Source organism: Cuculus canorus, chromosome 7, assembly GCF_017976375.1.
Source record: "Cuculus canorus isolate bCucCan1 chromosome 7, bCucCan1.pri, whole genome shotgun sequence".
Lineage (NCBI taxonomy): Eukaryota > Metazoa > Chordata > Aves > Cuculiformes > Cuculidae > Cuculus > Cuculus canorus.
In genome coordinates, this window is record NC_071407.1 from 23,523,666 (window position 1) to 23,551,372 (window position 27,707).

General features: G+C 38.5%; 1 protein-coding gene across 37 annotated transcripts in view; it reads right to left on the reverse strand.

The window, feature by feature from the left end:
• The window catches only part of KCNMA1 (potassium calcium-activated channel subfamily M alpha 1), a 427,072-nt gene that overhangs the window by 59,842 nt on the left and 339,523 nt on the right, over positions 1-27,707 (reverse strand). For all 37 annotated transcript variants that reach the window (XM_054072172.1, XM_054072163.1, XM_054072142.1 and 34 more), the window contains one exon: positions 7,725-7,818. In XM_054072172.1, coding sequence (XP_053928147.1) covers positions 7,725-7,818 — 94 coding nt within the window. The remainder of the gene's footprint in view (positions 1-7,724; positions 7,819-27,707) is intronic.

Genomic DNA, 27,707 nt, shown 5'->3' on the forward strand with positions numbered 1-27,707 from the left:
CCTTCTACCAATTGAAATGCACCATGCTTGTTTTAACTGAGATGTTGGATTTTATGGCTTGCAATGACAAAAGCATTTGGTCATTCCAGCCGGGAAAAGACAGGCATGTGGCATGCATGGAAGGAAAGAGGCAAAAGTTAAATTTCCCTCATCTGTAGTTTAAAGATAGCTTCTCGAGTTCTCAGGAAGATGTTACATACGCATGACTTAAAATGAAGAGGAAAATACCATCTTTTCAAGGTTTGAAGAGCATACAATGCCACTTAGGATCAATTAAAGTTGATAACGATGCTAAATGCCGTGCTACAGCTGCAACCCCAAAAAGCCTGCCTGGAAGACAACAGCCTAAAGCAAAACCATAAATCCCACTTCCAGCAAACCCACTGTGAAAAGTCAGCATTACATTTTAAAGAGCACTGAGTTCCTAGCACACAGTTTTTAACTACGGCAAACTTTTCTACTTGAAGTTTTTGCGCCTGGAACTTCTGAGTAATGGCTGGGGATGGCCAGAACTGAAAAGACCACTCAGGGCGAAATGGTTGCCTCATTAAATGTTGTTTAGCAGGCACAGCAACATCCCCTCCTTGATCTGCAGGGCAACCGCTCCATTTGTTAAGCATTGGGAACACGAAAACTACAACCTTAGGGACTCTGGTGTTGTTTGAAAATAAACAGTAATTTGTTAATCTTTGCACATCAGTAGAACAATGTCTTGGCTACTTTTTATTCTGCCCTCCAATAAAATTCTCCTCATATCAAACCAATGGCATAACACTCCTGGAAACACACAACTCCTCTTTAACCTGTTTTTGTTAAAGTCTGCGGTTCTGCCTTTGTCAGGTAGACAAAATTTATCTGGATTTTGCCCACTAAAAGATGGTTAGCAGTCTCCTGCTCAGCATTCAGGTTCTTGAAACTCACCTTGTGTGCAGCCCAGGAATTTTGAGTTTTCCTACATAAATCTGTATGTGGTCCAGGAACTTTGAGTTTCCCCTACCTGACTTTCTATGTGGATGTGTGTTTGCCAGTGTATGTACACACACGTTCAATTTTTGGAGGAAGGAGTGGGTTTGCTGAAGGCAAGATAGGAACTGGAGACACACTAAAGAATGTCTCATGCCTTTGAAATTTCTCCTACAACCACCCTAACAAACTGTGGCAATTAACATGCTGTTAGTGTTAGATGCATGGAGCCAGTGCAGGTGCTAATAATTGAAAAAGCATTTAGAGCTTTTACACCCCAGCTGAATATTTCATGATGTGCTGCATGTTTCACTATTTACTCAGTGGGCCTCTGTCACTTCAATCTTCTGCGACTGCTTTGACTGGTGCTATAAAGCTCAACCAAAATAGAGTGACGGCTTGTCACAGGCAAACTCCACTGACTCCAGCAGCTCACTGGGACTGGCTGCGAAGGTTGTCACGACATTCTGATGGAATTCAGCAAATGTTTTGTGACTAATACACCCAACATTTGTCGGCTACCATTAGCCATTCCCTGTGACCCTCTGCAGTCTGCGTGGATGGCATTAGGTTGTAATGAGAATTTGTTGCCTATGTGTGTTACACTAATGACGCTTTCTTACTCACCTTTCCTTTCACAGGTTAATCAGCAATTAAGGATTCGGTATCCAGATGCAAGGAAATTTAGAGAAGAAAACCCAGTGCAACTGGGGAAGGTAACTTGCAGTTTTCCGTTAAATGCTCTCATTCTTATATTTAGAAGCTATCCTAATATTGGCTACAATCTGACACTGTCTGACTTTTCCACTATATCTACAAAGAATATATCTAACACAGAGGTTGGCATCTCATGTCCTGTTCAGCTGACTGAGTTACAGTGCTAAAAACACTAAACAATTCTCCTTCCTTCCCTCTCACACTGCCTAGATGCTGCTGGAGTTTTTTTTTTTATCCTCAGAAGCCTCACTGAAGACTTCATGTTAATCTATCAAGGCTGCTCAGAACACTGATATAAAACTGTTTACTGCATCTTGCTCATTAAAGTAGCTTGATACTCAGGACATGCTCAGAATATGCTTCTGAACTAGGAATCCTCTCGTACAGAAAAGAAACAATATAGTTAACTTTTAGACTTCTATATGAGCAATTCAATGAAGGCTAGACAAGGCACACAGCCAATAGATCTTCTGGTTTTAGTATTTCCCATTTACACCTACACAAGCTGCAGAACAAGCCATCTTTGAGGGGCAGGAGAATGTACCTGAAAAAATAATTTTTCATTTGTAAAAAAATAAACCCACGGTTAAGCAGCATCATGAAACACAGGAGTGCTTTTTGCCATTTAAATGAAGGGTGTAGCCTTTATTCCTTATGACAAAAACCACCTCCTTCACAAGTCAAAGCTTATAGGAATACGTTATTTTCTTTAAACCTGGTTTAAAGGTAAAGAGCTTTTCCTTTTGATTGCCTTGATCTGAGTCAAAAGTTCTGATATCCTGAATTTTATAGAAAAGCCTTTCGTTGGAAAATCCTACTTTTCTTTCCTGACATGGCTCTCTCATCTCAAATCGCTTGTGCAAGATTTCACAGTAGTCTAAATAAAAATGTGATACTGTTCTTACTCCAATGGTTTACAACACAGCTACCAATGGCAGCAAGAGTCAGAAAGCTAACATTCTACTCCTTATCATTCACACCTTTTTATTCTATAACCTTGTTAAAACAGGTTTAAGCTAACATAGTGATTATTGAGCTGCTCCAGTTGATAATGTTGGTTGTAGCGCAGAAAGCTAGCTTTGGAAACCCTTAACAAAGGACATAAATTTTAGAGTACATGATGGAAATCTCAAAGGCTGAGGGACATAAACATAGGCCATTATTATGGTTAATCAGTGAACTTTCACTTCTTCAAACCTTACCTTCAAGCCTGGTGTAGGGAAGTCATGGAAAATTATCAGACTAAATTTATTTTACCAGTTTTTGCAAGAAGGAAGTTCCCCCCTAGACCTCCCACCACTTTTTTTGGTTCCTGTGAGAAAGCTCTCACTTCCAGCTCATGGAAGAGCAGCACTACAATGGCAGAGGCAATACAAATTCATCCTGAGTGGCACAAGCAGAAATGCGTGTGTACATATTTGTGCATGAAGCTGGGTGGGCAGATGAGGAGATAAATGTACAGAGCCATTGTTCATATACTTAGAAAAACATATCTAACTTCAGGAAAAAAGACAGGAGGTTTTCCCCTCAACTTCAGACAAATAATTTCATTAGGTTTCCAGAAACGTATGCCAAAAAGCTCACTTTTTTTCCGTGTCACTTAGCTGGGTCTTGACAGTCTCTGAGCAAGTTTTATGGTTTGGTTGGGAATTATTTTAGATCCTTGATCAAGAAAAATCCTCAGGCTTATGAAATGCTCCTTGGCAACACACTGAAAACCCAGCGTCCTCTGATGCCTCTGATTCTTATGTGATCAGGGACACTAATGATAATGACCCTTTGCTGAGTATGCTACTTGTCTAGAGGCCTATGTCAACTACACCACTACAGTCAGAGTGGACAGGGACAAACTATTTGTTCGCTCTTCAGGCCCCTTGGGCCCTGTCATATGCTATTTGTTCTTGCATTAAGAGGTAGTTTGACTCAGCCGGGCTGACATTTCCTTCAAGTCAGTGTATTCCACTCATGCAGTAGCAGCTACCAAAGCATTAAGTGAGGACTTGAGCCCCAGCAACAATCCTTTTAAGTGGCTTTTTTGATTCATATCCAGGGCTTTTCACATTTTACTGGTCATTCTGGAATCCAAAATGACACATTTATTTAAAAACTAGCCTTGCTACTTGATATTCAGGTGACATAGCCTCCTCATATTGAAAATCGCTGTTCATCAATAACATGCATCAAAACCTGCAACTGTGAGATGATGAACAGGTGACTGGATATCACTGCAGGACACCAGAGGCACCAAATGGTTCTACTTTACTTCCCCACCTTCTGAAGGAGATCTGATATGTGATCACTCTCTCACTCACAGCTTTCCTTCATTTTTCTTCCACTTTCTATTTTAATTTTACTTTTTATTGGAACAGGATGACCTTGTCTTCATATCTCCATTTTTTCCGACTGGAGTTATTATTTTTAAATAATACCCACGTTCTTGTGGGTTTAATGGGACAGAATTCTGTTGATATAAAACAGATAGAAATAACTATGACATTGCAGAGTATTTTTCTACTTAATTTGCATTTGTAGCTATAGTTGGAAGCGTTTGTTTCTGATTTATTAGATTCTTCCAGTACGGCATCAGTGTGATTCTGCTCATGTCATTTGATGCGATGCAGGATTTGGTTAGAACAGTGACATTATAAATGTGAATCTAGACCACTTGAGATGTATACAAATAATATTTGTATGCCTACCATCTATTTATCTTAGCTAGTAATTTATTGGCATTTAGAGACAATAACATCAAAAAGATGACTTTGAATAGATGTTTTCATCTCTCTACCTGCATCTTACTTGGTAACACGGCTTTCTACTTATGTGTGAGTAAATCTCAAAAATTCCTACTTTCTGACCAGGTCTAAATAAGCACCTGTCAGATCTCCTGTCATGATGTCCCTATGATACAGCTTCTGTCCTCTATTCTACTTCAGTGACAGCAGAAGTCATAAAGTTTTATCTCATGGCATGATACCCTCCTCCCTGATTTGCCCCAGCCACTGTGGAAAACTAAAAGCTCCGCAGCATTTTCAACATTAACTTAACTGTAGGGCTCCTCAGAAAGTGATTCTAAATCCACAGCTGTGATTACAATTCATAAATTAACTTCTCATTTACACACTCCAAACTTTTTGTCCTCCAGGACCTCTCTAGATCAGGACCAGAGCCGAGGAGAAGTCTGCTGTTTCTATGGGAAAGACAGGGCTGAAGCTGACTTTGAAAAGAAGCTTTTAAAGTAAATTTAGGAAAAATATTGCAAAGATAAATATCAGCTACAGACACTGCAGTGGTTGAGCTGATGTACCTCTTGTGTACTTTTAGCTCACATACCCTAAAGATTTCTGGGCAGGAAAGCAAGTACCTGTCACTTTAGGTAATTCACAAGGATACAAAATACCAGATAATACAGCCCACCTTTGTTTATCAGAAAGGAGAAAAGCGTTTGGCCATTACACACAAAGCTTAACAGAGTTCTTTCCTGATTGAATACTCTTTCTCTTATTTATCACCTTGAACCAAAGCTAAGTCAGTGCAGATAAAGGGTAAGACAAAGCGAGAGTTGAGTCTGGGGAGAGGCAGAGGTGCGAACTCAGGGCTGGTGAATAAATTTAGCAGCAAGAGAGAAATGGAAGAAAACAATGTCTGGATTTGGAAGCCTAGCAAGTTCTCCACTCGCTGCTCGACCTGTATTTAGCAATTCTGATATGCTACTGAGCAGACAGCTCAGGCTCAGGACGACTACTCTCCCTCAGTCCCTCTTCAGCAGGCAATGAAAGCAGGATCCACTTTGAAAATCTTCCCCCATCATGCAAACTGACACAGGCATGCTTTTCAAAAACCCACAGCCAATCTGTTGATCATTACTTATTTACAAAGGCCTTCGGGCAGAAAGTCCTGTAAAAACCATACTTGATACGGTATACACTAGCTTTTTCTGCTTGTGGAAAAAAGTACCCCTAAGGCTACCTCAAACCATCACTTTCTATTGCACATAAAATGTACCGTGTAACACTAAAGTATTTAATATATATGGTATAATATATCTACAGGAAAGGCATTTGTGTAGAAGTATGTTACCCTGTATTTGGTAATTTGATGTTTTGCTGAAGGCTATGACTTGAAAAAGCCTGCACCTAGTACAGAGGACCTGTCATCTCAGTACCCAAGAGCCAACAGAATAAAGAAGTACCCTTAAGCAGCAAAACTTTGACACAGCTTTGAAGCATATGAAAACAGTATAACTCCCCAGAATTATTATTACTCAAGATCAAAGAAATGAGGCATACTTTACATAGCAAACAGGGACAGTGTGCTCAGCTCCAAATGTTTCAGCCCTTTCTCTCTCCCTATTTCTTTTTCTTTCTGCTTCCCCCAAATTAGGATTTGGTAAGGGGGAGAATCTCCCACACGTTTAAAACTTTAAGTGGTTAAAACCATTAGTGGCAGATGATTGTCCGAAGGTAAGTAAATTGAAAATGATGCTAGCATGACAACTGGCACCATAAAAATGAGAAGCTTGCCAGTATGTTCATTTTATTCTTCCTCATAAACTGTAAACAAGCATGTAAATCAGTGTCATATGGGCAAGGCTGAGCTAACAGGAAGGCAGAGAACTTTTAATGATACATTTAACAGAAATAGATGGTCAACAGGGGAAAAAAAAAGCCACAGCTGGGTGCATTTTCCCCTGTGAATCAATCTCACTTTTGGTTCTGTAGTCTAAACAAAGATGAAGACGACTTGTAGATGTCCTTGACTATGCCCTATCCTGCAGTAACAATAAACAACTATGGATGCTTTTGTAACTGGCCAAAGAAAATTCCAGTCCACTAACCGAAATATAAAGAGGAATATTACCTAGCAGTATCCCGAAAGGAACAAAATCATTGTCAAAAATAAAAGATATAAATGATTTTTTTGAAAAAAATATACAGTCATATTAATTTTTTCAGTTAACCTCTGTGGCTGCAGACTAATTCCAGCTATGCAAACCCCAAACTGCACAAATGTGTCTGTTTATGTATGAAAATAAATGTACATTTTTTTGGGTGTGTACATATATAACAGCGAGAAATCTCTGTTCTGGTATTTAGTTCTGGATACAATTATGGGCCAAGGTTCTAGCCTGGCTACTTTAGATGTGGAAAACCAGAGCAGTAACAGCCTCCTTGTAGAAATCTCCATGTGTGCTACCTGATCCTTTTCTGACTTACTCGAGCAGGCAAAAGGTGAAGCACAGTGAGACAGAATGCAAACGCCATATTATTTTAATAGATTCCTATTTCTTGTTCCAGTTATAGTTTTAACAAACCTCTTAGAGGTAATTTGTCCTATGGAAGGAAACTACATAGTCGTACTGGTGTAAAATAATGTACACATGGCAACAGGGGAAAAATATCACTAACAAGATGATGTTTTCATCACCCACTTTTAGAGAATACACTACCGTCTTAAAAATCCCTGTATTTCATAATTCATGTGCTTTTAGCCTGAGTAAAACTGCATTAGTTTTGAACTTTGCTTTGGCAAGTACATAGATTATTAGACTTTTTTATCAGTCTAAATCAATTAACGGAAATTTGATTTCAATCGACAGGATAAAAGGAAGGTAATATTCAGGTTCATTTTTGATTGTGATGATACATCTCACATATGGCCTTAAGTACAGAAAACAGTACTCAGAGGGAATCCAACAAAAAGAGAATTGCCGGAGGCAAACTAACCACATGAGTTCCCCTGATTGGTTTCTGCTATCATTAGTGCCACTGCTGTTTAAGAACTACACACGGACAGGACAGGGTGACAGCTAAGACTTTAAAGCCTATGTATTTTTCAAACAGCTTTTCAAACTGTTTTTCATGACAGAATTTTTTTCAGCTCTATCATTAACTGCTGACAAGCTGACAGAATAAATACTTCAGCCTTTCAGAAACTATCTAACAATCTTTTTTCCACCCTCTCCCCTTATTTTTGATGTTGGGGGAGGAGAAGAGGAAGGAAGGAAGAAAGGCGATGAAGATATGAGTTTCTCACAGGCTTACCTCATCAGTTTGGGTGAGGAGTTGGGTGAATTTCGCATGCCTCCATTTCGCTGTTTTTTTTTCGGTGATAGTGTCGACGGCTGCTCATCTTCAACTGGAAATATAAGGAACTCATGAGATTAAGTACTGCTCAAAGTGCAATATGAAATACAAGTGAAGTAGCAAAGAACACACACTCTATGTCCATTCACGCACTGATACTTCATTGCTAACATAGGCCCGACAGTAATAAAAATCAAATGCATGTTAGTCAAAGAGATTGGTTTGAAGGAGAAGCAGGGAAGAATACCAGGGTTTTGAACACAGGCTTTCAAATTGGGATCATACTTCAAAAACAAAGAAGGGGAACCACATTTGGGTTATTCTGAGAGTTATTTTCAGTTAATCTGTGCTAATGAAAAGTAGAATTAGTGCTCTGCTATATTCCCAAAAAGATAAAGTACTATTTGCAATACCAATGTAACAGCTGCCAGACTGCTTTTGCTAGTGAACTAGATACCAGTTGGTTCTTGCTCCTCACATGCCAAACAACAGAGTCTTCATGAAGAGATGTAAAATATTCAATGCCTTGATGTTCAATGATTCAGTTAGTCAGGAATGCGAACGCAGCCTGCCATTGTGCACACATCTCCAGCACAAGTCAGACCTCATTCCTCTACCCTTCTCACAAAAGGGAGTTTTAACAGGAGCGAACAGAATGAGGTTGAATGGAAGTGGGGAGACAATACCTGTATAACAGAGGATGCATGAGTTATGCAATCTTTTAATGAGGATGAGGTGTGATTTCAATGACAGATCAATTTCCAGATGGAAAATCACTTACAATTTTGCCAGTCATAAACTACTCTTGGATAACCTATGTCACAATACATACTGCTTAAAAAAGTGCAGCTTCCTAATACCTCATCTATAAGAATTAACCATCATCTTTACTGTTTCACAATTGTTACTGCAGATGATAACCTGTGCATAAGCTTTACAGGTGCCATCAAAGGGAATTATGCCTGCTTTCTCAAATTCACACTAATGCAGAATTATTCTAATACAAATAAGGAAAAAAGGACTTTTTTTTGCCATTGTATTGTTAACTGAAAAATGAACTAAAAGATAATATGACTGATACCTATGAAGCTGTTACTTTAAAGCTAAAAGTAAAGAGATTAGTGGTAGTAGCTACATTAAAAGAGCTTAATACACATCACAAATGCACAAGCAGAGGCTGGGAAAAAAATTCTATTTGCAACAAGCTACACAGAAATAACAACAAAGCCTGGATATATGTCACCTGCCTTAGACTAGCTGTGAAGAAATTAAGCAATATCCTTCTGCTATAACCCTCTTCTGACACTGTTTTATTACAGGCTGTGTTCTAGCCTGTCACGTCTGTCTGTTCGCCCAGGTCTGCTAAGGAACTTCATTTTGCCTTGGTCAAAACTGAAGGACTGTACCCTGAAAACACAGAAGTGCTGTCTTATGGGGCATCACCTAACATGTCAAGGGAATCAAAACAAAAAAAAAGTATTGCAAAAGAAAAACAACAGAAGAAAATTAGCACAAAAAAAGCGTTGTAAAAGGCAATGCCTAGATCAGAGCAATGACTCGATAATAATGATTTATTTCACTAACTTAACTGACCTAAATTTGCTTATCAAAAATCTATACCCATTCTATTCCACACAGACAACAGACTGCTTTCACGCTATACACTGTGCTTTCTTGTTCTTCATGGGACAGAAAAATCCGGTTCCAATCTGATGAATCCACCACTTAACAGACCAAAGGAACAAGAACCATTCAAAATGTTACTTCCAGATACCAGCTAAAACTGAAATGTTTTGCTTTCTTGGTAGTAAAAACTCTAAACTTCACTTAACTTCACTGCTGCCATGGAGTTACAGAATGTTTGTCAAGAGATTCAGCACTGTGCCATAACTAAAGCGTATTGCTAGACTATTTTAACAGTTTAAGGAAGATATATAGTCACCAGAACCATGTGCACAGGTTACATTAACACAAGTGAACTGTAGTTCATATTATAGACAGAAATATTTATCTGAACAACAGAAAGCACTATTAACAAAGAGGACTTTTCTAAGTTTTCAGCCAGCTAATAAGACTCCTGTCTAATCCTTTCAAACACTGAAAGTTACTAAAAGAAGGATTGTTTGTACTCTGTGGTCCAACTTTTCTGTTCTCCAGTGCTGCCAGGTAATATTACCCTGACGTCCAATTGAAAATCAGCATCTTACTAGTAATTATCCAGAATAACCATTTCTAGAAGCAGACTTCTAGCAGTCTGCAGTTATTTTTGGTACTGTACCTACAATAAATATGCTCCCTCTTTTGACACGTGCTTGTCATATTCAAACTGTGTTACTGTCACCAAATCCCTGCGAAGTCCAAGGTTAATGTGGCTCACTAGTTAATACCTGTTAGCAATGCCTTCAGAGGGACCTCAGTTCATTGCCTTGCATAAGCAAGGAAGCCTTTTATTCTCACTGCAGCAATGAAAGGTGATCTATCTTAATCATACCCCATCTAAACAAGAGTTTGTTTTTCACTGAAATCTGTGGACCAACTTCACAGGCAGTTTAGAAATGCAGCTCCATAAGAACAGGAGGGAGGGAATCCATGAAGCTGAAATATGGGAATAGTGTATTAAGGACACCACTACCCATGACTTGGTTCCCAAAAGTGGAGCAATGATAACTCAAGAGTGACTTCTTAGTAGTAAGAAGGATATAAAATATATTCAATTATTATCCTTCAGATAATTTTATCAATTTCTTGCATATTTAAAGAAATAGATCTAGCAACGTTTTTAGTAAAGCCATAAAATCTCATTTTAGTTTCATGGTTCCTGTGTCCACATTAATTTAAAAGGAAGCCTTAAATTTGCTTGTTCTTATAAAAGATGACCATATTTGAATAATGGGCTGTGATACGTGACAACTCAACGCCAATGTTGTATGTTTGACCTAGTGCTTTTGTTAATGAGAATGTGTCCCCATTTTTAGTGTTTTTGATGTCTTTATGCTACTGGATTTGTATTAAAATACAGTCAAATTACATTATGCAGACTTTCTTTACCAGCTTTCATGAAAACTGCAAATACATTCAAGAATGGGACACAGAATATTACAGAATCAGAACTCAACCCAGCCTCTGAGTTCTAATAAAACTCAAGAGCTTGTTTGCACATCCCCAAGTACAACACTTAATGCACCATTGTAACAACCCAGTGCTCACTTGTCTAATAGGCAGCCAACAGTTGTGCACTTCAGGGAGACTCGGTGCTAGAAAAATGTCAGGCAAATCTAATGAGGCTTCAGATGCTCCAGTTTATGCTGGAGTTTAATTTAAAGTTACAACTGATGTTTTAACGTGTTTGCTTATTCTTGAGTAAAGAGGATTCATTATTTCAATGACATAACATCCAGACAATGTTTCATGAATTGATTTAAGATGTGCTGGTAATTTTAACAGCTTTAATGTGGAGCCGAACGTCTGTAACAACATATTACTTGACTTTTATCTGATTTCATTTTTTAAGCAAAATAAAGGGAATGTCTTTCAGAAACAGTGGACAAATGAATAACTTTTTTCCTTGTTATTTTATTACTATTTTTTAAAATAAGTCTGTCTCCTTCACTGCCTCTCCCAGTTTTCTAGCAGAAGAGTTCACAGACACTGTTTTTCAGATGCTAAAGAGAGCTGGAATTCGAAATAACAGCTATGTTACTGAACATCACACAAGCTGGAATACCTGGTAAACTCGTTCTGCCTGGCACATAAACGCTTCAGAGGAAATAAACCATATGAAAGGTAAGGCACAAACCACCCAGAAATATTAGTCGAGTAGCTCTCTTGATTAACTTATTAATCACCACATCTGGAGAAACCCACATCTGTAAGCGCTTAACAAAGCATTAGTAATGTCATCGTCACATTGAAAACAGGCTGCAAAAAAACATGCACAAACCACTCTATCGCCTTATGCATCCAACTACGGGGCTACCTACGGAGATCTTGGTTCAACCCAGGCTTTTGGGAGTGGTAGTGGTATTTTACAGGTAAGCTGAGCGCCCTTTGCAATCTACAGTATGTAGATTTTCCTTGTTCAACAGAACCCAGTAAGTTAAGGTGCAGCAGCGAGGGGTTGGTGGGTAGGAAGAGGCTCCCTTTACGGTTATTAACAAGTGGAACAGGTTCCAGGATTCCTTCAGTGGACTTGGCACCAGCCAGTGCATTAGTAGTTGTATTCTTGAATTGATATGAACATTTTGGGGAACTTGTTCTAGCTGCATTCTTTACTTCTAAATGATAAGAAAAAACTTAAATTAATGTCTTCGTATTAAAAATTATTTCAAACCATAGGCAAGAATCAATTTTGATATTATGTGGAATTACAGACTTTAAAGCTTAAAGTATCAGTTTCTGCATCTGAAATAAAGGTTTATATTTGCACCTTTCCTAAGTTTTTTTTCTAAAAATGTCTTTATAAAAGAATGCTAATAAAAGGATTATTCCACAATATTATCATCTTTAAGCAATAATCCCATCCTGGGGTAAGTCTGTCTGAAGCAACACTTATTTCCCACATGTTGATAAGGACTTAGAGATTTACTAGCTGTGGAAGATGTTTATACATTTGAATCTACTGAAAATGACAGGGGAGGTAGAGCACTCGGCTGCTATTAAAATAAATAAAGAATAATAGAAAAAAAGTAAGGTAAACACCTCAAAATTGAGCAAGCACACTTATGGAATTAAACTGATGTTTAAGAACCTACATAGAAGTTGTTGAGTATTTGGAAGTGCTGAATATTGTAAATTTCAGGTCACACATAGCACCTCCAAAAAGATAGCAGTAGATTCAGTTTCCTACACACGGATTTAGCTTCAAACTGTGATTCTTAGTCTTCCAATTCTAACATAGCAAAGGTAATTAAACAAAACCCCCATAATAATACCTCTAAGAAATGCCATCCTCGGTAAAAGACAATAATAAAACGTTTTTCTAGTAAAAATATGCAGTAATAGTCTTCTTCTAATGTTTGTTTCACACAGAATGAGTATATTATAGAGAGAAGGCAGACTACTGAGCCACTAAGAAATTGTATTCTGTTATGTCCTATGAGCTGAGGAGGCTAGGTAGGGAATAGTTTACAGGCTGATAATCTCGCAGCATTATTTCCATGTGCTTAAATTGCCTTAAAGCTTGTACTTCCAGTACGCAGTAGCTCCAAACTATCTGGGGAGGTTGGCATGTTTTTTGGCATCTTTGTCTCGTTTACCATCAGCTAAAAACACTACCTGTTAATGACAAAGAGACAGAAATAGCACCCACACGCTTGCCAGGTGTGCTCAAGCACAAACTCTGCCTCTCTAAAAAAATAAAGTGATTGTATGTGAATTACAATAGTCATTTGAATATACTTTTTAACAAGGTTCAACTATTTGATGACAAAACATCCATCACTGTTCAATGATCCCTGAATTAATGGCTTGCAATTACTCTGACTGAGGTTGATACGAAAATCAGGGAGAACAGAACTAGAGTCCAACTCACAACATCATTCTGCTCCTTGCTAACTGCAGTAACACTTAAAGTATAATGACAATGTACTCCTCACACCAATTTCAAATCACTGGAGGACAGCACATCTCTTTGATTAGCAAAACTGCGACCAAAAAAGCTGTGTATCATATCAGATACATTACTTGAAAATTACCAATCTTACCTCGGAGTTATTTGGGTTTTGTCAAATCTTTGATATTCCTCCAGTGAAAACAATTTTCAGATGATAAAGTTTATCTGCAAAGACCTCCCTCCCGACACAAGTCACCAGTCAAGCATATATTTGAACATTTTGAGATGCATCAGTTCAGCTCTATTTTTAAACTACAGACGTTAATATTGGAAATAATTTTGACAAATCCACATGCCTGCGTCAAAGTATCTTCACATACAATGGAAGAAGACCAAAATCCATTAATGATTCTCATCCACTCTCCAATCAAGTTGTTTAAGAAACATCATAATCTCTTTACAGCCTCTTCTGAAGTTCAGTAAGTGATGGTTGCAGAAACCAGACCTCACTATTAAGCAATAACAGTGTATGTCTTGTGGCATATTCCATGCAGATATAAGCAAGCTTTCCCAAGATTTTGTGCGTGCAGTGGCACAACATGAGCCAGAACTAAAATACCTTGTCTTTCAGTACAGCTTCATAGCCTGAGCTTGGCATCATATTTAATAGCATCACATGATCTTCTTCAGCATGAAGGCAGATTGAGCTACTTCAAACATATCCCACCTCCCTTATTTCCAACAGTGTGGATATGGTATTACCACTGAAAAGCAAAACATTAAACAATGGGGATAACAGACGTGCCATTTTTTTTGTCAAATTATTCCAGATTTATAAGTTCTAACTACTGGTTTCATTTCATGACCTCTCATCTCCTGCTTCTGACAGGAGCTCAACTGCTTCAGACGAAGATGAAAAAAATTTCAGATGAAATAGTCATCCACAGAGGATGACTACGAAATATCTTGTTTCTTTCTGACTCCAGCAGATTACGACTCCCGTTTTTCTACTCCATCTTGAAAAGCTAAGATGACAATATAATACCTGAATAACATCTTCGGTAGAGATAATTGTCTTTCTCAATTCTTCTAATACAAATATATATTTTTACCCTAGAAGAGTAAAACTGGTTATTTTTAGTCTAAATAGCCTGTAAAGTTGCACCTGCACGCTGTGCCACAAACACAAGCACATCGCGATACACATGGAACTACATCTGCAAGCACAGAGGTGAGACTTAGAACACAAGATATTACTGTTCTTTCAGATCAAGCAGTACTGTACAACCAGGTGAGAAATATAGTCCAACACCATCACTTCTGCAGAGACATTTTATAATGTGCAGAAACTTAAACACTTATGGCTTTTATAGCATTCTGCTGTTCAGCAAAGGCAGTTTCTTTTTATTAATAAATCCTTTAAAATCAGACTGGGTGTTTCTACCACTAGGTGGGCTGTTTTCCATTGAAAACATATTTAGGAAACAATGATTGCTCTTAGTTATATGGAACTAATACATCCTTACATACTGTCATTGCCCCCCTAGGTATGGTAACAAAACTGTCTGAATTGGGGTAATCTCCTGTACCACTGCGAGATGTTAAACCACAACCTCCAAACCCAATAGAGTTCTCTTCCAAGTATGTCATGAACTTAGCACCAGCGAGCCTACTACAAGAGAACCATTTTCTAGTCATAGATTAGTTTCTCTTTATGTAAGATGACATATGCCTTTATTTTCAATGCATTTAGTCCCAGGACAGGTGTACTGCCTGCATTCTCTACCACGCCAAAGTCCACTAGAACTACTCAGGACACTTGTCATGTATCCATAAGGCATTATTATTGTTGACTAATAGAGACACTTAACTGCTCATTTTGAGAGTAACTTTTGAATAGCTTTTTGAGAACGGCAAACAACGAGGAGGTGGATAAGAGTAGAGCATGAGTAAGAAACCCCATGTTTTCTGTAGTATTTCCTAATTGCAGCCTGGGTGAACACCACCTGCTTTTGGTAAATGCTGCACAGAGCTTGCCCAAGAAACCTATCAACATTAGACAGATAAAAAAGTAATATCTATAAAATGTGAGATATTAACACAATTTATATACAGGTATCTTGAAGCTGCATAAATTCCTATTCCTTCCCTCCACCCTAAAGAACTCCCTCTCCAGCTCAATGAATGCGCACTTGCCCATAGACTACATTAGGGAATCACGCCTGTTTCTACTTCTATACATTTTATATCTTATAAAGAAGATAATTTGAAATGCAATCTGCAACTCCCTGAACATTTTTAAAACAACCAATGTAGTTAATCTAGTGCCCATGGCAATCTCTATTTATTCTTTGCAAGCATACACTTGCCATAACTTAAAACTGGGCTGAGCTTTAATTTAAATGTAAGAAGGCAGAATACCAGTACAGTGCTTTCAACAAAATGGCTGAAACTGGCTTCAGCGTGATTTGCCTGGAAGGGAAGATGAGAATGTGTTTTAAAGGAGAAAAAAAAATCCTGACCAAAACCAGACATTCTAAACAACCACCATCCATCCCCACTGCTCCTTTCCTCCCCCATCTCGATCAGCTGCTAGGCTTTCAGCACCGGTTTTCACCAGACACTAGCACAGTGTTTTCCTTCATAGTCAGCCATCAGCCAGAGCTGTCACTTGCAGATACTTCATTTTTGTTTCAGTCTAATTCATACCGCACCCCCTTCATCTCCGTCGTGTGGAATGCCACGCCACGGTGCAGACATGCCAGGTCCAGGATAGAGAGCATTTTTAACACTTAAACCATCTTGGTTTGAAAAAATACTTTCCTTTCCCCCCTCAACTGAACTGTTGTCTTTCTCCTAAGCATCTTCCCAGCTGACCTCCAAAGGAGCAATCACCATTCTGCAATCTGGCACATCTTCCACAAAGCTCAGCCTTCCCGTGGCGGGTGAAGCTGCAGCTCTGTATAACTAAATACAAATAATCAATATGTTGATTGAGCTCTTGGCTACCAGAGGTTTGTTTTGATCGGAGTGACAGTGAGCATGACTTCTTTCTTTCAATGACAAGCCTGTTTAGACTTTGCTACCTACCACTTTGTGAATCAGGCAACTGAAAATACCCACAGCAATTCCTCCAAACTGTCAGCTATTGCTGTGATTCCACCCAGCACCCCCTGTACAAGACAACAGATTAACCATTAGGCTAGATATGTTGAAAATATACAGCTTCAACCTTTCCCCAGCTAGCTCAGAGCGATGTATAGATGATTATTTCAACCGTCAGCTGCCGCATAGACTTAAACCCCTGCACAATAACTCCTGGATTCATCTGCCCCTTGTCAAACTCGCGCAGCTTTAGTTTGAGCATACGTAGTGTGGCAGTTTCACTGCGGATCTAGAATAATCCAGACGGCTGCTGTCTCTTTGTTAACAGCAAGCTAAACTGATGAGTTTGTAATGCATTTCTTATCAAAGGTAGTTTTGAAAAAGAAAATGTGCTCAACTAGTTGAGGTTGGAATTTAGCATCACATTGCAATAGGGTTGAATCAGAACACTTATTATTTGTTGGGAAAAAAATATTATTCATCCCCTTTAAAAATCACTTTATGTCAATAAATTATTTTACTTGTTTTTTATTTTGTTATTATTACTTGATTTTTGGAGGTAACTGATGTAATGAAACCACAGACTGGAAACTACAATGCAATGGGGTTTAATGAGATACAAAAATGTTAATTTTAAACACTGCAGAGCAGAGTTCACTTGGAGACTTTAAACAGTAATCCAAATGAAACAGGATTGCTGGTTTGGTTTCCACATGCATTATAAACTCAGGGAAATGCATTTCACTGCTTTCTTCTTTTATGCAGTGAGAACCAGATATGCTGGTATCTCTACATACCAGCAGCATTAGAAAAGCAGGTGAGGCTCACCAGCTTTTACTTGCAGTGTGTGCCACCTGAGGCAGATGAGAAAGCATCAAGATCCAAGAACGTCAAAAATGTATAATCTCCAAACATTTTACGAAGGCTGAACGATGCTTGCATGAGACATCTTTGAAACAGTGCAGCCCAAGAAATACCTTCTTTTCTTATGTTTTCTTTTTCCTTCTCTCTTTGTCCCAGGCTCACACCTTTTGGATAAAGGCACTTAAGATTGAACGACAAATGTATTACTCTTAACCTTTTTTCTTTTCCTACTGGCATCCAATGCTTAAATTTTATATTAATAATACATGGTCCTTCAGACTTAATTCTCCTCACACATAAAGGATTGAAATCCAGCAACAGATATATTCCTCACCTTTGCTTTTCCTTGAATGCTGCAAAATGACAGTTAATAGACAAAGTGAAATGTTTCTAGGCTGGATCCTGTTATGTATTCTATACAGCTGCTCTAATAATCTGTGAAGCCATGATAATCTTTAAGTTCCTGAGCTTTTAGGGTTACACATGTATATAGAATGAAAGACAGACTGCAAAGGGGTTTAGAAACCCAGCAAACTTTTAACTTCAATCTTGTGATGAAAAAAAGTCCAGAGGATGGCTTTACACTACTTTGATTTATTTTTAGGGGTAAAACAACCCCCAAAGGCTCCTGTAGAACTTTTATTTTTCCTTCTTTGCTCCTCCACTTTTGTGCAAGAGAATAATTACTACAACTGCTTTCCAGGGACAGCAGTTGCTCTCACTTCTCTATTACTAGGACTTAAGCAAGCAAAGAAGTGGTTTAAGGCTGTTTAAATTGTGGTTGGTCCGCTGAAGACAGAGAAAACACATTGACTTCACTGGACTTCAGATGAGGAGCTGTTCATATCTCACGCTTCAGAGTGCGAGCTGATAAAACAGGGCAGGAAGAAAGCCTTTCTCATACATAGAGCACTTCACAATTGGCTTGGAAAATTTAGAGAAGAAAGGCTTCAAATTTCACAGACCTGATTTCTCGTACCTATATAAAAGTCTATACACAATGTGACACTATTTGTTCATAACAACCATCTTCCCTTTCTACTTTATTTAATTCATAATTAAATCCTAATTTATATTCACACCAAGTCATAGGTTCATTGACCTATGAACATCTTTTCTGATGCAGATTTTAGTATTCCCTCACAGATTTTTCTTGATTTTTAGTCTCCATTACCTTCTATATTTATGATTCACTCAAGTAATTATATTTTTATTGGAAAACTGTCAAATTAAAAGTTAAGAAAAAAGCATCAGTGGGCTTTTTCCCCCCTGCCCATTTAGTTGTCCAACTGACCTCTCCACATGTTGCACCCATACAGAATGCTATTTGGGTACAGTAAAGTTTATTTTGGGAAAGAGTAAAGAAAGGGAGATGTGTCTAAATTGTAGAACTTAAAACAGATCATGGACTGTATTCATGGGGGTCTGTTCTCCAGGCACACATCAAAGGGAAGGGAATTGACTTTGTCTTTTGAGAGTGTGCCTTGGAGAATAAGGAAACTCAAAGCCTCTCATCGGGTATGATGAGTGTAAATATTCTTTGAGTTGCATTTTAAATTCTGTTATTTCATTACGACAAGCTGTTCTGCCAGCTGAACACTGGGGAGGAGCAACAGCAAAATGTTACCCCTCTGTGCTGGAAAAGAGCTGTTCAGACCCCATGTCCTACTGAGTCACAAGCAGCTCTGAACTCCAATTTTAGAGCTCCAGCTGCTGCGTCTGGCAGAAGCAAAGTACAAAAGGATTGCTCAAAGCCACATGTTAACTTTTTAATAGACTACCTGATGATCCCATGGCTACAAACAGAGGACTGAGAATATCTTGACTGGGAATTTAGTTCTACACTGATCTGTTAGACAGCCTTGGGTTGCTCACTTGCATTCAATTCCCTTTTAACAGAGTTCCTTGCTTATAGCTCCAGTTAAGACTCAAGTGACCAAATTATCTGAAAATACAGTTATTAATCACTAATTTTCTCAGATCTACAAGCTACAAGATGGTGAGGTTGCTATTTCTGTCTAAAAAGTACATAAGGAACATAGCCTGGTGTGGTGTGAGGCGGCCCTGCCTGTGGCAGGGGGTTAGAACTAGATGGGCTTTAAGGTCCCTTTCAAACCAAAAAATTCTATGATTCTATGATTCCATAAAAGCAGACCACACACATATGTGTTAAAATTAAATTATTACAGTGTTGTGTTTTGTTCGTTTTTTTTTAATTTGACATGCAAGTGTGTCTCTTTAACATCAAATAACTGTAACATCTTTTTTATCCTTTATGTTTCATTTTTCTTTGCTTAAAAAAAAAACTTGCATGGATTAAAGGACACTGACTTCCTTATCAGTGGTCCTTTGACAGTTCTCCAAGGCAAGACACATAAAAGCAAAAGGCACAATTTTGGAGGATTCTTTAAGAGCAACTGAAGTATTTCCGCACCCACAGTTCTAAATTCAGCGCATTGTCATAAACTATCCTTGTCTCAATACACAGCAACCCAAAGACTGCTGCCCTTTGTCCTGTTGCCTTAAAGAGCATTTTGACACCAACTGTGAGGGACACAGATGGAGAAGTTGCAGCACTAGAGGGGTCAGACTGTAGTTATGTAGTACAGGAATCTGCCCCGGTTTTACAAAGTAAAGGAAGTTTCCTCTTTGTGACTGAATACAATCACAAGATCTAGATGAGATCTTAGCAAGAAATGGTTTTCCTGTGTGGGTGTGAGGCCCTGGCCTGGGTTGCCCGGGGAAGTCATGGCTGCCCCATCCCTGGAGGTGTTCAAGGCCAGGGTGGATGAGTCTTTGAGCAAATTCATCCAGTGGCAGGTGTCCCTATGTCAGGGACATTCAGCCAATGTCAGGGGAGTGGAACTGGACTGGCCTTAAGGTCTCTTCTAACTCAAACCATTCCATGACTCTACAATTATAAAACCAGTGAAGTTCTCTATGTGAACAAAAAATAAGTTCCTATCAATAAATAAAAACATAAAATGTGAAAGGCCACTCACCATTGTGCCTGCAAACAGTTTGCTGTTTACACTCCTTCAGCTCCATTACATTCAGTAGGAAAATATACAATCCCTAGAAGTAACTAAGGGCAAAACTAAGCACAGGATTCCTTGGTGATTGCTTTGCTCCTTGGGATTAGAAATCTTGTAGTTACTACACAGTGTTCCTCAGGAAGAAGGAGTATTGCAGTGCACAGTGAAGACATGGCTATATGCTACCGCCTTTGGAGAAGCACTCCACAAATTTCAGTTAGGTCTTTCCGCAACTGTTTCCTTTCTGATAACACTGGGAAGTGCAGACTTCATTCTGCCGAAATCTAATTGCAATTATTACTTTCTTTTCCAGTAGAAAGTGACAATTCATCTCAACTTCGTAAAAATACACACTCCTAATGTAGTTCCAAGCATGAAATTTTAAACTGAAATAGCCTTTTCTCTACCTTGCTGATGATAAGTTTAAAAACAAATTTGTGAAACTGTTATCATTAGGATATTTCCTGAAGAAGACATAAAAGGTCCTCCTGCCCATTTCCCTGAGCACCGTTGTGTAAAGAAGAAATTTTCATAAACTTGTCATAAATCTTGTACACAAAGGTGTAGAAGTATCTGTGTCTCTGAAAAGGACTGAAATCTTGACATTTAACTCTGGCTTCATTCTCACCACTCTTATCTGGCTTTCATCCACATAAGTGGAAAAATTCCCATTTATTAAACACTAACAGGATCAGGCTCAGTGATCCCCAATACTCTTTCAGCTTGAGCTGTGCTATTCCTCTGGGATGAAGATCTTCACACAACTAGCACTTGTGAGGTCATAATCTCATTTTCATATGTAAACTACGTATAAAATGCTGTGCATGTTTACACACACACACACACACTAGTTTTATATACAAGTGCTAGGATTAGATATATGCATTCAGACGCACTTGTACAATTAAAATGAGCCATCTGAAATATTAGCTTTTTTTTATATATGTATATAAATTAAATTGTTTCCTCACAAGAGCAGTACATAAAAAAGTTCTTGGAGGCGTCTCAGTACTACTCATTTCTAAGCCAGCACCACCACCTGCTGGTTACACAGAATTTAAACCCTCAGTGGTGTTTTTCTGTCTTCCAATCTATGCACAAGTACAAAACAATATTTCTCAGTTGCTCTTACACACAGAAATGTAATTGCCAGAAGACAGAATCTTAGTACGCTGCTTGAAGTTTAACCACACTCTATTGCCTGAAGTACAGCTTTCATAAATGTGGGGAATGTTAATTGTTGACAAACCAATTCTCTTATGCAAAACACTGTAAGTGACAGGGTAAGCATCCCAATTAATCAGACAGACTGTACCTGTTGTATTAAAAAGCCTATTGTAACATATTCTGGCTTTATCACTTACAGATACACAGTTAAACACACTTCATGACAGTGAGAAATCAGCATATTTGTGCTAAGCGCTTCCTACCTCAGTGAGTTCCACAATGTACTCCATTCTTGTAAAGCTCTGTTTGTCTCTGCACAAATGTATCCAAAAAACCCAACATTACCTGGTAAACATTTCAATATAAAACCTCACTAAGACATAAATAACTAAGATTAAATATATAAAATAATAGCAAAAAAGAAATAGCAAAACCAGAGATGAAATATAATTAATTGCTATGGAAAATTAGGGAAGTACAGAACTGGAAACTGGAAAGGCGATGTCTACCTCTGCTTGTATCTGCAAAAGAACTCACAAAAGAATTCACGCTCACATCTCTGCCAAAGCATACAAGGGCTTGGCTGAAATCGATTGCTACAGGGAAGCAAGGGCTGGTAGTTTCATAAGGATGGAAAATCAAGCATAAGGTAAGAAATCCAGGGGTGATAACTATAAACAATGTTACTGACAACAGTGTTTTGATCTCTAACAAAAAGAGTACTCAAAAGGATGGATGTATTTAGCAACGATCATATTTTTCAAATAAAACCTAAATAGGATCAACATACTGTCATACAACAGAAAATAAAAATGACTGCTAAAAATTCCTCCGATTATCTCTAATACTCAAAAATATTGCACTGTTAATACTGAAATAGATGGAGAAGGTAGGATTGAACCATTCAGAATTAATGTGAGAGGGAAATGCATGCCATCTCACATTCATTTCATGTAAGACAAACTCTAATGGTATCAAAGCACGCAGACTTCTGGATCAACCAAACTAAACTGAAAAAAAAAAAAAAAACAAAACCCAACCAAAACCCAAAACATTTTGACCTTTTAATTTTCACTTGGTTACCAAAGACACAGAGATGTCAAGGTTGCTTAGCTCACAACAAGGATCAGGTAGATCACACTAAGAGATCACAACCTATGACGAGGAACGGCTTTAGAAAGAAAACTTCATCACAGGTAAATGCATTATGCTACATACGTCTGACTGCATTAACCAGACCCTGATGAGAATACAGACAGCAGCAGATTAAGCCAAGGTAGCCTGACAGCACCACTCTCGCTGCTCAGGCACAATGCACTGAAACAAGAATTCCGGCAGTCTGAGGAGACCTCAGAGCTGCCCTCCAGTACCTAAACAAGGCCTACAGGAAAGTTAGGGGGGTCTGTACCAGGGAGTGCAGGGATAGGATGAGAGAGAATGGTTTTAAGCTGAAAGAGGGAAGATTTACACAAGATATTAGGACGACTTTTTTCCTGTGAGGGTGGGAGTGGCCCTGGCACAGGTTGCCCTGAGAAGTGGTGGCTGCCCCATCCCTGGAGGTGTTCAAGGCCAGGCTGGATGGGGCTTTGAGCAACCTGAGACAGTGGGAGGTGTCCCTGCCCATGGCAGAGGGTGGAACTGGATGGGCTTTAAGGTCCCTTCCGACCTAAACCATTTTATGATTCTATAAGAGGATGGAAGGCACTGGAAAACTTTTTGAAAGAGGACTGCTGAAGTGTTGAATAAGCTGTTCAGGTTGCCTAGCTACTTCCTGCAGAACGCTTGGTGTGCTCAGTGTTAGACCAGGTAAGTCACTTACCCTCCGTGAGTATAAAATGAAATACAGATGATGGTAATTTTCAAATCAGGGAGCATGATCAGGAGGAAAGAAGACTGATCAAAATAATAATAATAATTATAATAAAAAAGTACTTTCTGCAGAAAGCTACTAAACTGCCAGCATTCCTTATAATTATCACACCAATTTCAAAATAAAGTTCACAGTCACCTGTGAACTGAGGAGGAGGAACAACTCTCTCCAACAAAGAGAAAACGGATACATAATCTTATTTCATAAGATTTACGGGTCAGTTACTACCCTCAAAGTAACGATATCAACCACAAATGCCACAGGATGTCAATATATTTGGAAATAGTGTTGCTGCCAGATGTTTTGAGAGTCAGATACTGAAAGCATCCAGAAATCCAGTGCTCAGGGGACACTGACAGCTGTCAAGAAAGTCATCTTCCAAAAGCAAATTGCTTGGAGCTCTACCTCTGAGGATTTTATTTTGTCCTGCTTGAGGAGAAAGAAGAGGGCAGGCAGACAAAAGACTCATAGGCTAAAGGCAGATTAAAAACAAATGCATATTTTGACATATTTTATATTCCTCATGGGCAGGACTCATGGATACTGCTGAAGCAATCTGTGGGACCCACGGGACAACTTCAGGATGTTTCTTGAGGAGTACGTGGGGCTTGAGTATTGAGGCTGAATATATGAGCCTAAAGATACACTTCGTGCGTTCCCTCAGGCAACAGTCTGAGATGCAAAACAATAGCTTATCTATCTATCCAGCAGGAGAACTACCAGTAAAACTGTGGATGGATGAGCTGTAGCGTTCAAAGATTCAATCAGCCAATCAAAAAGACAACACTGGAAATTCTGATCCCAATCCCAAATGCATTTGCATTCACGTAAGAGAGAGTATTTCCAGGAATGAGAAAGAAAAGGGAAAGGGGAGGAAAAAAAAAAAAAAAGAAGGTAAAAGGGAACAGGCAAAAGGGAAAATGGAAAGGAAAGAAAATACCATGCCATAATAAAAAAAAGAACATGTGGTGGAGATCTGAAACCAAAATTAAATTAATTCCATGCTTGAAAAGAGGCATATTTAGATGTAAGGAGTTCTAAGAACAGAATTACAGGATAATAGTGCACTGAAGTGCACAGATCAGGCAAAGAATTCATAGTACATAAATCAACACGCAGAAGGATCTAGTGCCAGTGTATTAAAGAATGCCATTTCCTGCTTTTGCAGAATTTCAGAATGATGCAAAATCAGACAAATCTAGACTTTGTGATCACAGCCAGCATGTTAACCAGCACCCCTAGGTCCTTTTCCGCTGGGCAGCAGTCCAAGCAAAATGTCCTATATGGGATCATGTAACTACTATAGCAGAGGGGCCGGCTGTAGAACAAAACATCAACATTGCTGGATGTCATGTCTGTTACTACACGCTGGCAAGAGTTTGCTCAAGAGCAGAACCTCCATATCTTGTTGCCAGTCTTCCTCCGGAGTATAGCTATAGTAATGTAAAATCTCTCTCTATATTGTAGCACCATTACAAACACAGAACACCCAGAACACCACTGAGTCAGAGGGTGAAGATAACGATGTCAGAAACATGGGAATGGAGAAAGCAACAAGCTTAGTGCAAGCAAAATCTTTTATGCAAGAAAGAACAAAGGAAATTGCATGACAAAGATCAAAGATGCTATAATGACTTTTTTCATTTCCTTCAGCTGTTCTTCACAGTAAACAAGGTCAGCATTCCAATTAAAGTGCAGAAGCAGCTAAGAACTGTAGATGATTCATAAAATATTTTTCCCAGAAATCTAAAAACAGATTCTTCCCTGCTGAGAAAGATAAGCAGAAGGTATTTTCATAGAATCACAAAGGTTGGAAAAGACCTCTCAGATCATCAAGTTCCTGCCCTCTCAGATAATATTCCCTTTCAAAACCTCTCTAAATCAGACAGCAGCAAGACAAGTCCTGGTCATTTCCACACTCCTTCTTTCATGGACCCCATTTCACTTCCCTCTCCTTCCTCTTCAACAAAGATCAGACAACATGAAAATTGGCCTCAACAGGAGAATCACTATGTCAAAAGGACATCCAGCCTTATATTCAGTACTTCAAAACAGAAGGATCACAAAGCACCTCTTAGCACAAAATATAATATATTGTGAATTCAATCCTCTCAGTCTCTGGGGGGAAAAGGAACTACAGTCATGTAGTAATTCAGTGGTACAGTCAAAGTTGGGATCTTTGCCTTGTGCCATTTGCGTAGGTAGAATTTCCAACCAAACTAAAATGAATTTTTAATCAGATGACACCGACCACTTCTTAGACAGCAAGATTGCTTTTTCCACCATTTGCTTTCAGAATAACTGCACCACGCTAACAAGATCTGATCAGTATCGGTGAAACATCTGTGTGTGATGCAGCACACGGCATGTTTCTTAAAGTCATTGATAAAAAGTGAATTACAGCATTACAGCAATATAGTAAATATCACAAGGAAACCTGTATAACTATATTATAAAAAGGTATGCTATCAGAAGCTGGTAAATAGTCTCAAATGGTAAAAGCAGAACAACTGAACTTCAACCCATTTTAAAGTAAACCGTCAACATTATTTAAGAAATTACATAATAAAAGAAATATAGCCATGATTTCTTAAAAATCAATTAAAATTTTGCTCTTCTGCACAACTTCCTCCTTCTTCTACAACCTCAATCATATCTCAATGACGTGCTTGTTTTGTGGCACTTCAAGAATCATATACAGAGTTAGGCAACAACAATCTCCTCTTTTGATGTAATGCACAAAAAAATCACAATGTCAGGTATCCTGCACATACAAAGCCCTAGAAAGGTTTTAAGTAGTCAGTAGAAAATAGGATGACACAGAAAAAAATCATCTTGCAAGTTGCTTCTGGCTTCCAGAATGAGGGCTGGACCTACACTAGACCTGATAACATCTAAAAAACTGTGGTTCTAATTCAGTTCATTCTCCTAGTTAGGTAAGCTTTAGGTTAGGTCCCTCTGGCTTCAGTTCTAGAAGTATGAATCATGTATTACATGCACTAGTGGTCAAACTGCAGCTAATATGACTACTTACCTGACTAAAGGTGCACATGTTATAAATGCTGGGGCTCTTAATGTAATAATCAGATGGTGGTAACACTATACTTGATTTTTTTCCTTCTTTCTCTTATTTTCACATCAAAGACCATCAAAGCAATTACACACCCACACATAATGCAAACCTTGCACGTTTAAACTTGGTTTGGGAGGTTTTTATTCTAGTTTCTTTTTTTTTATAATAAGCTGCATGCCATTTTATATGTTGACACTATATTGTGGTCTGCAGTATATTTCACTAAGCACCTCTCTATATATATTAGAATAACAAAATGAATCTTGTTGAATAAATCTCATGAAACATAGAAGATCAGGCCAGATGATTTCCTTTTCTATGAATCTGCAGGACAATATTCCAAGTCAGTTAATATATTTTCCCCTGAATTATAAAAGGAGTGAACCAATAAGGATACCAAATGAAACAAACGTTATAATACAAGAGAATGAGAAGTACAGACTTTATGAATGAATGGTTCATTTTAGTTTGGAAGCAAGTTGAAATGAACACAAATTACACATCAAAGAGTATCTGTGATTAGCATGAGCCGATAGCTTTCTGCTGTTATTGGTTCAATATTAATTTGAGACCCTGCCCAATAACATCAACACAAATTAGCTATGACTCAAAATGGCAATCAACTGGGGGGACCTATCCTGAAAAGTGGTAATAACAACTTCCCAGCACCACCGAGCTTCTCATTCCTGCAGCTGTTTTTAAAAGCTTCCTCCCAAAGGCACATTTAGAATGAAATTAAATGCTACTTGGACTTAATTAACGCTTTAAATGATAATGAATACAATGTAGATTCATAGAAGGCATTTACATTATGTTATAAAACTGATAAAAATTTAATAACTCCTTGTTAATAAGTTATGTCTCTCCAGACCCATAAAGCCTAAGGCAGCCGGGGCTGTAGTCTAGGGTCTAATCTAGGTTCCTAATGCAGGTGGAATAAGGGGGCAGGAGACTGACTTGACACTTGACATTTGCTCTAAGCCTGTTCTGGATCAAGCCACTGCTTGTTCATAAGTACTTTATTTCATGCAGTAAAGGTCAGAATTTGGGCTCAAGGCAGGGCTATGACAGAAATGCTCAAGCTGAAACCAAGCCAGCTCTGGCATCTGTCGCCTGAAATAGCTCGGGAACAGTAGAGAAGGAGAGCTAACCGGCTAGCATCTGTCCCACACCAAGGAGGTAACAGGAAGAATCTGCTGCCTGGTGGTAAGAAACTGTCATGGTGAGTTTCATGACAACAAGCCACACTCAGGAACTAAAAATGCAAACATAATTT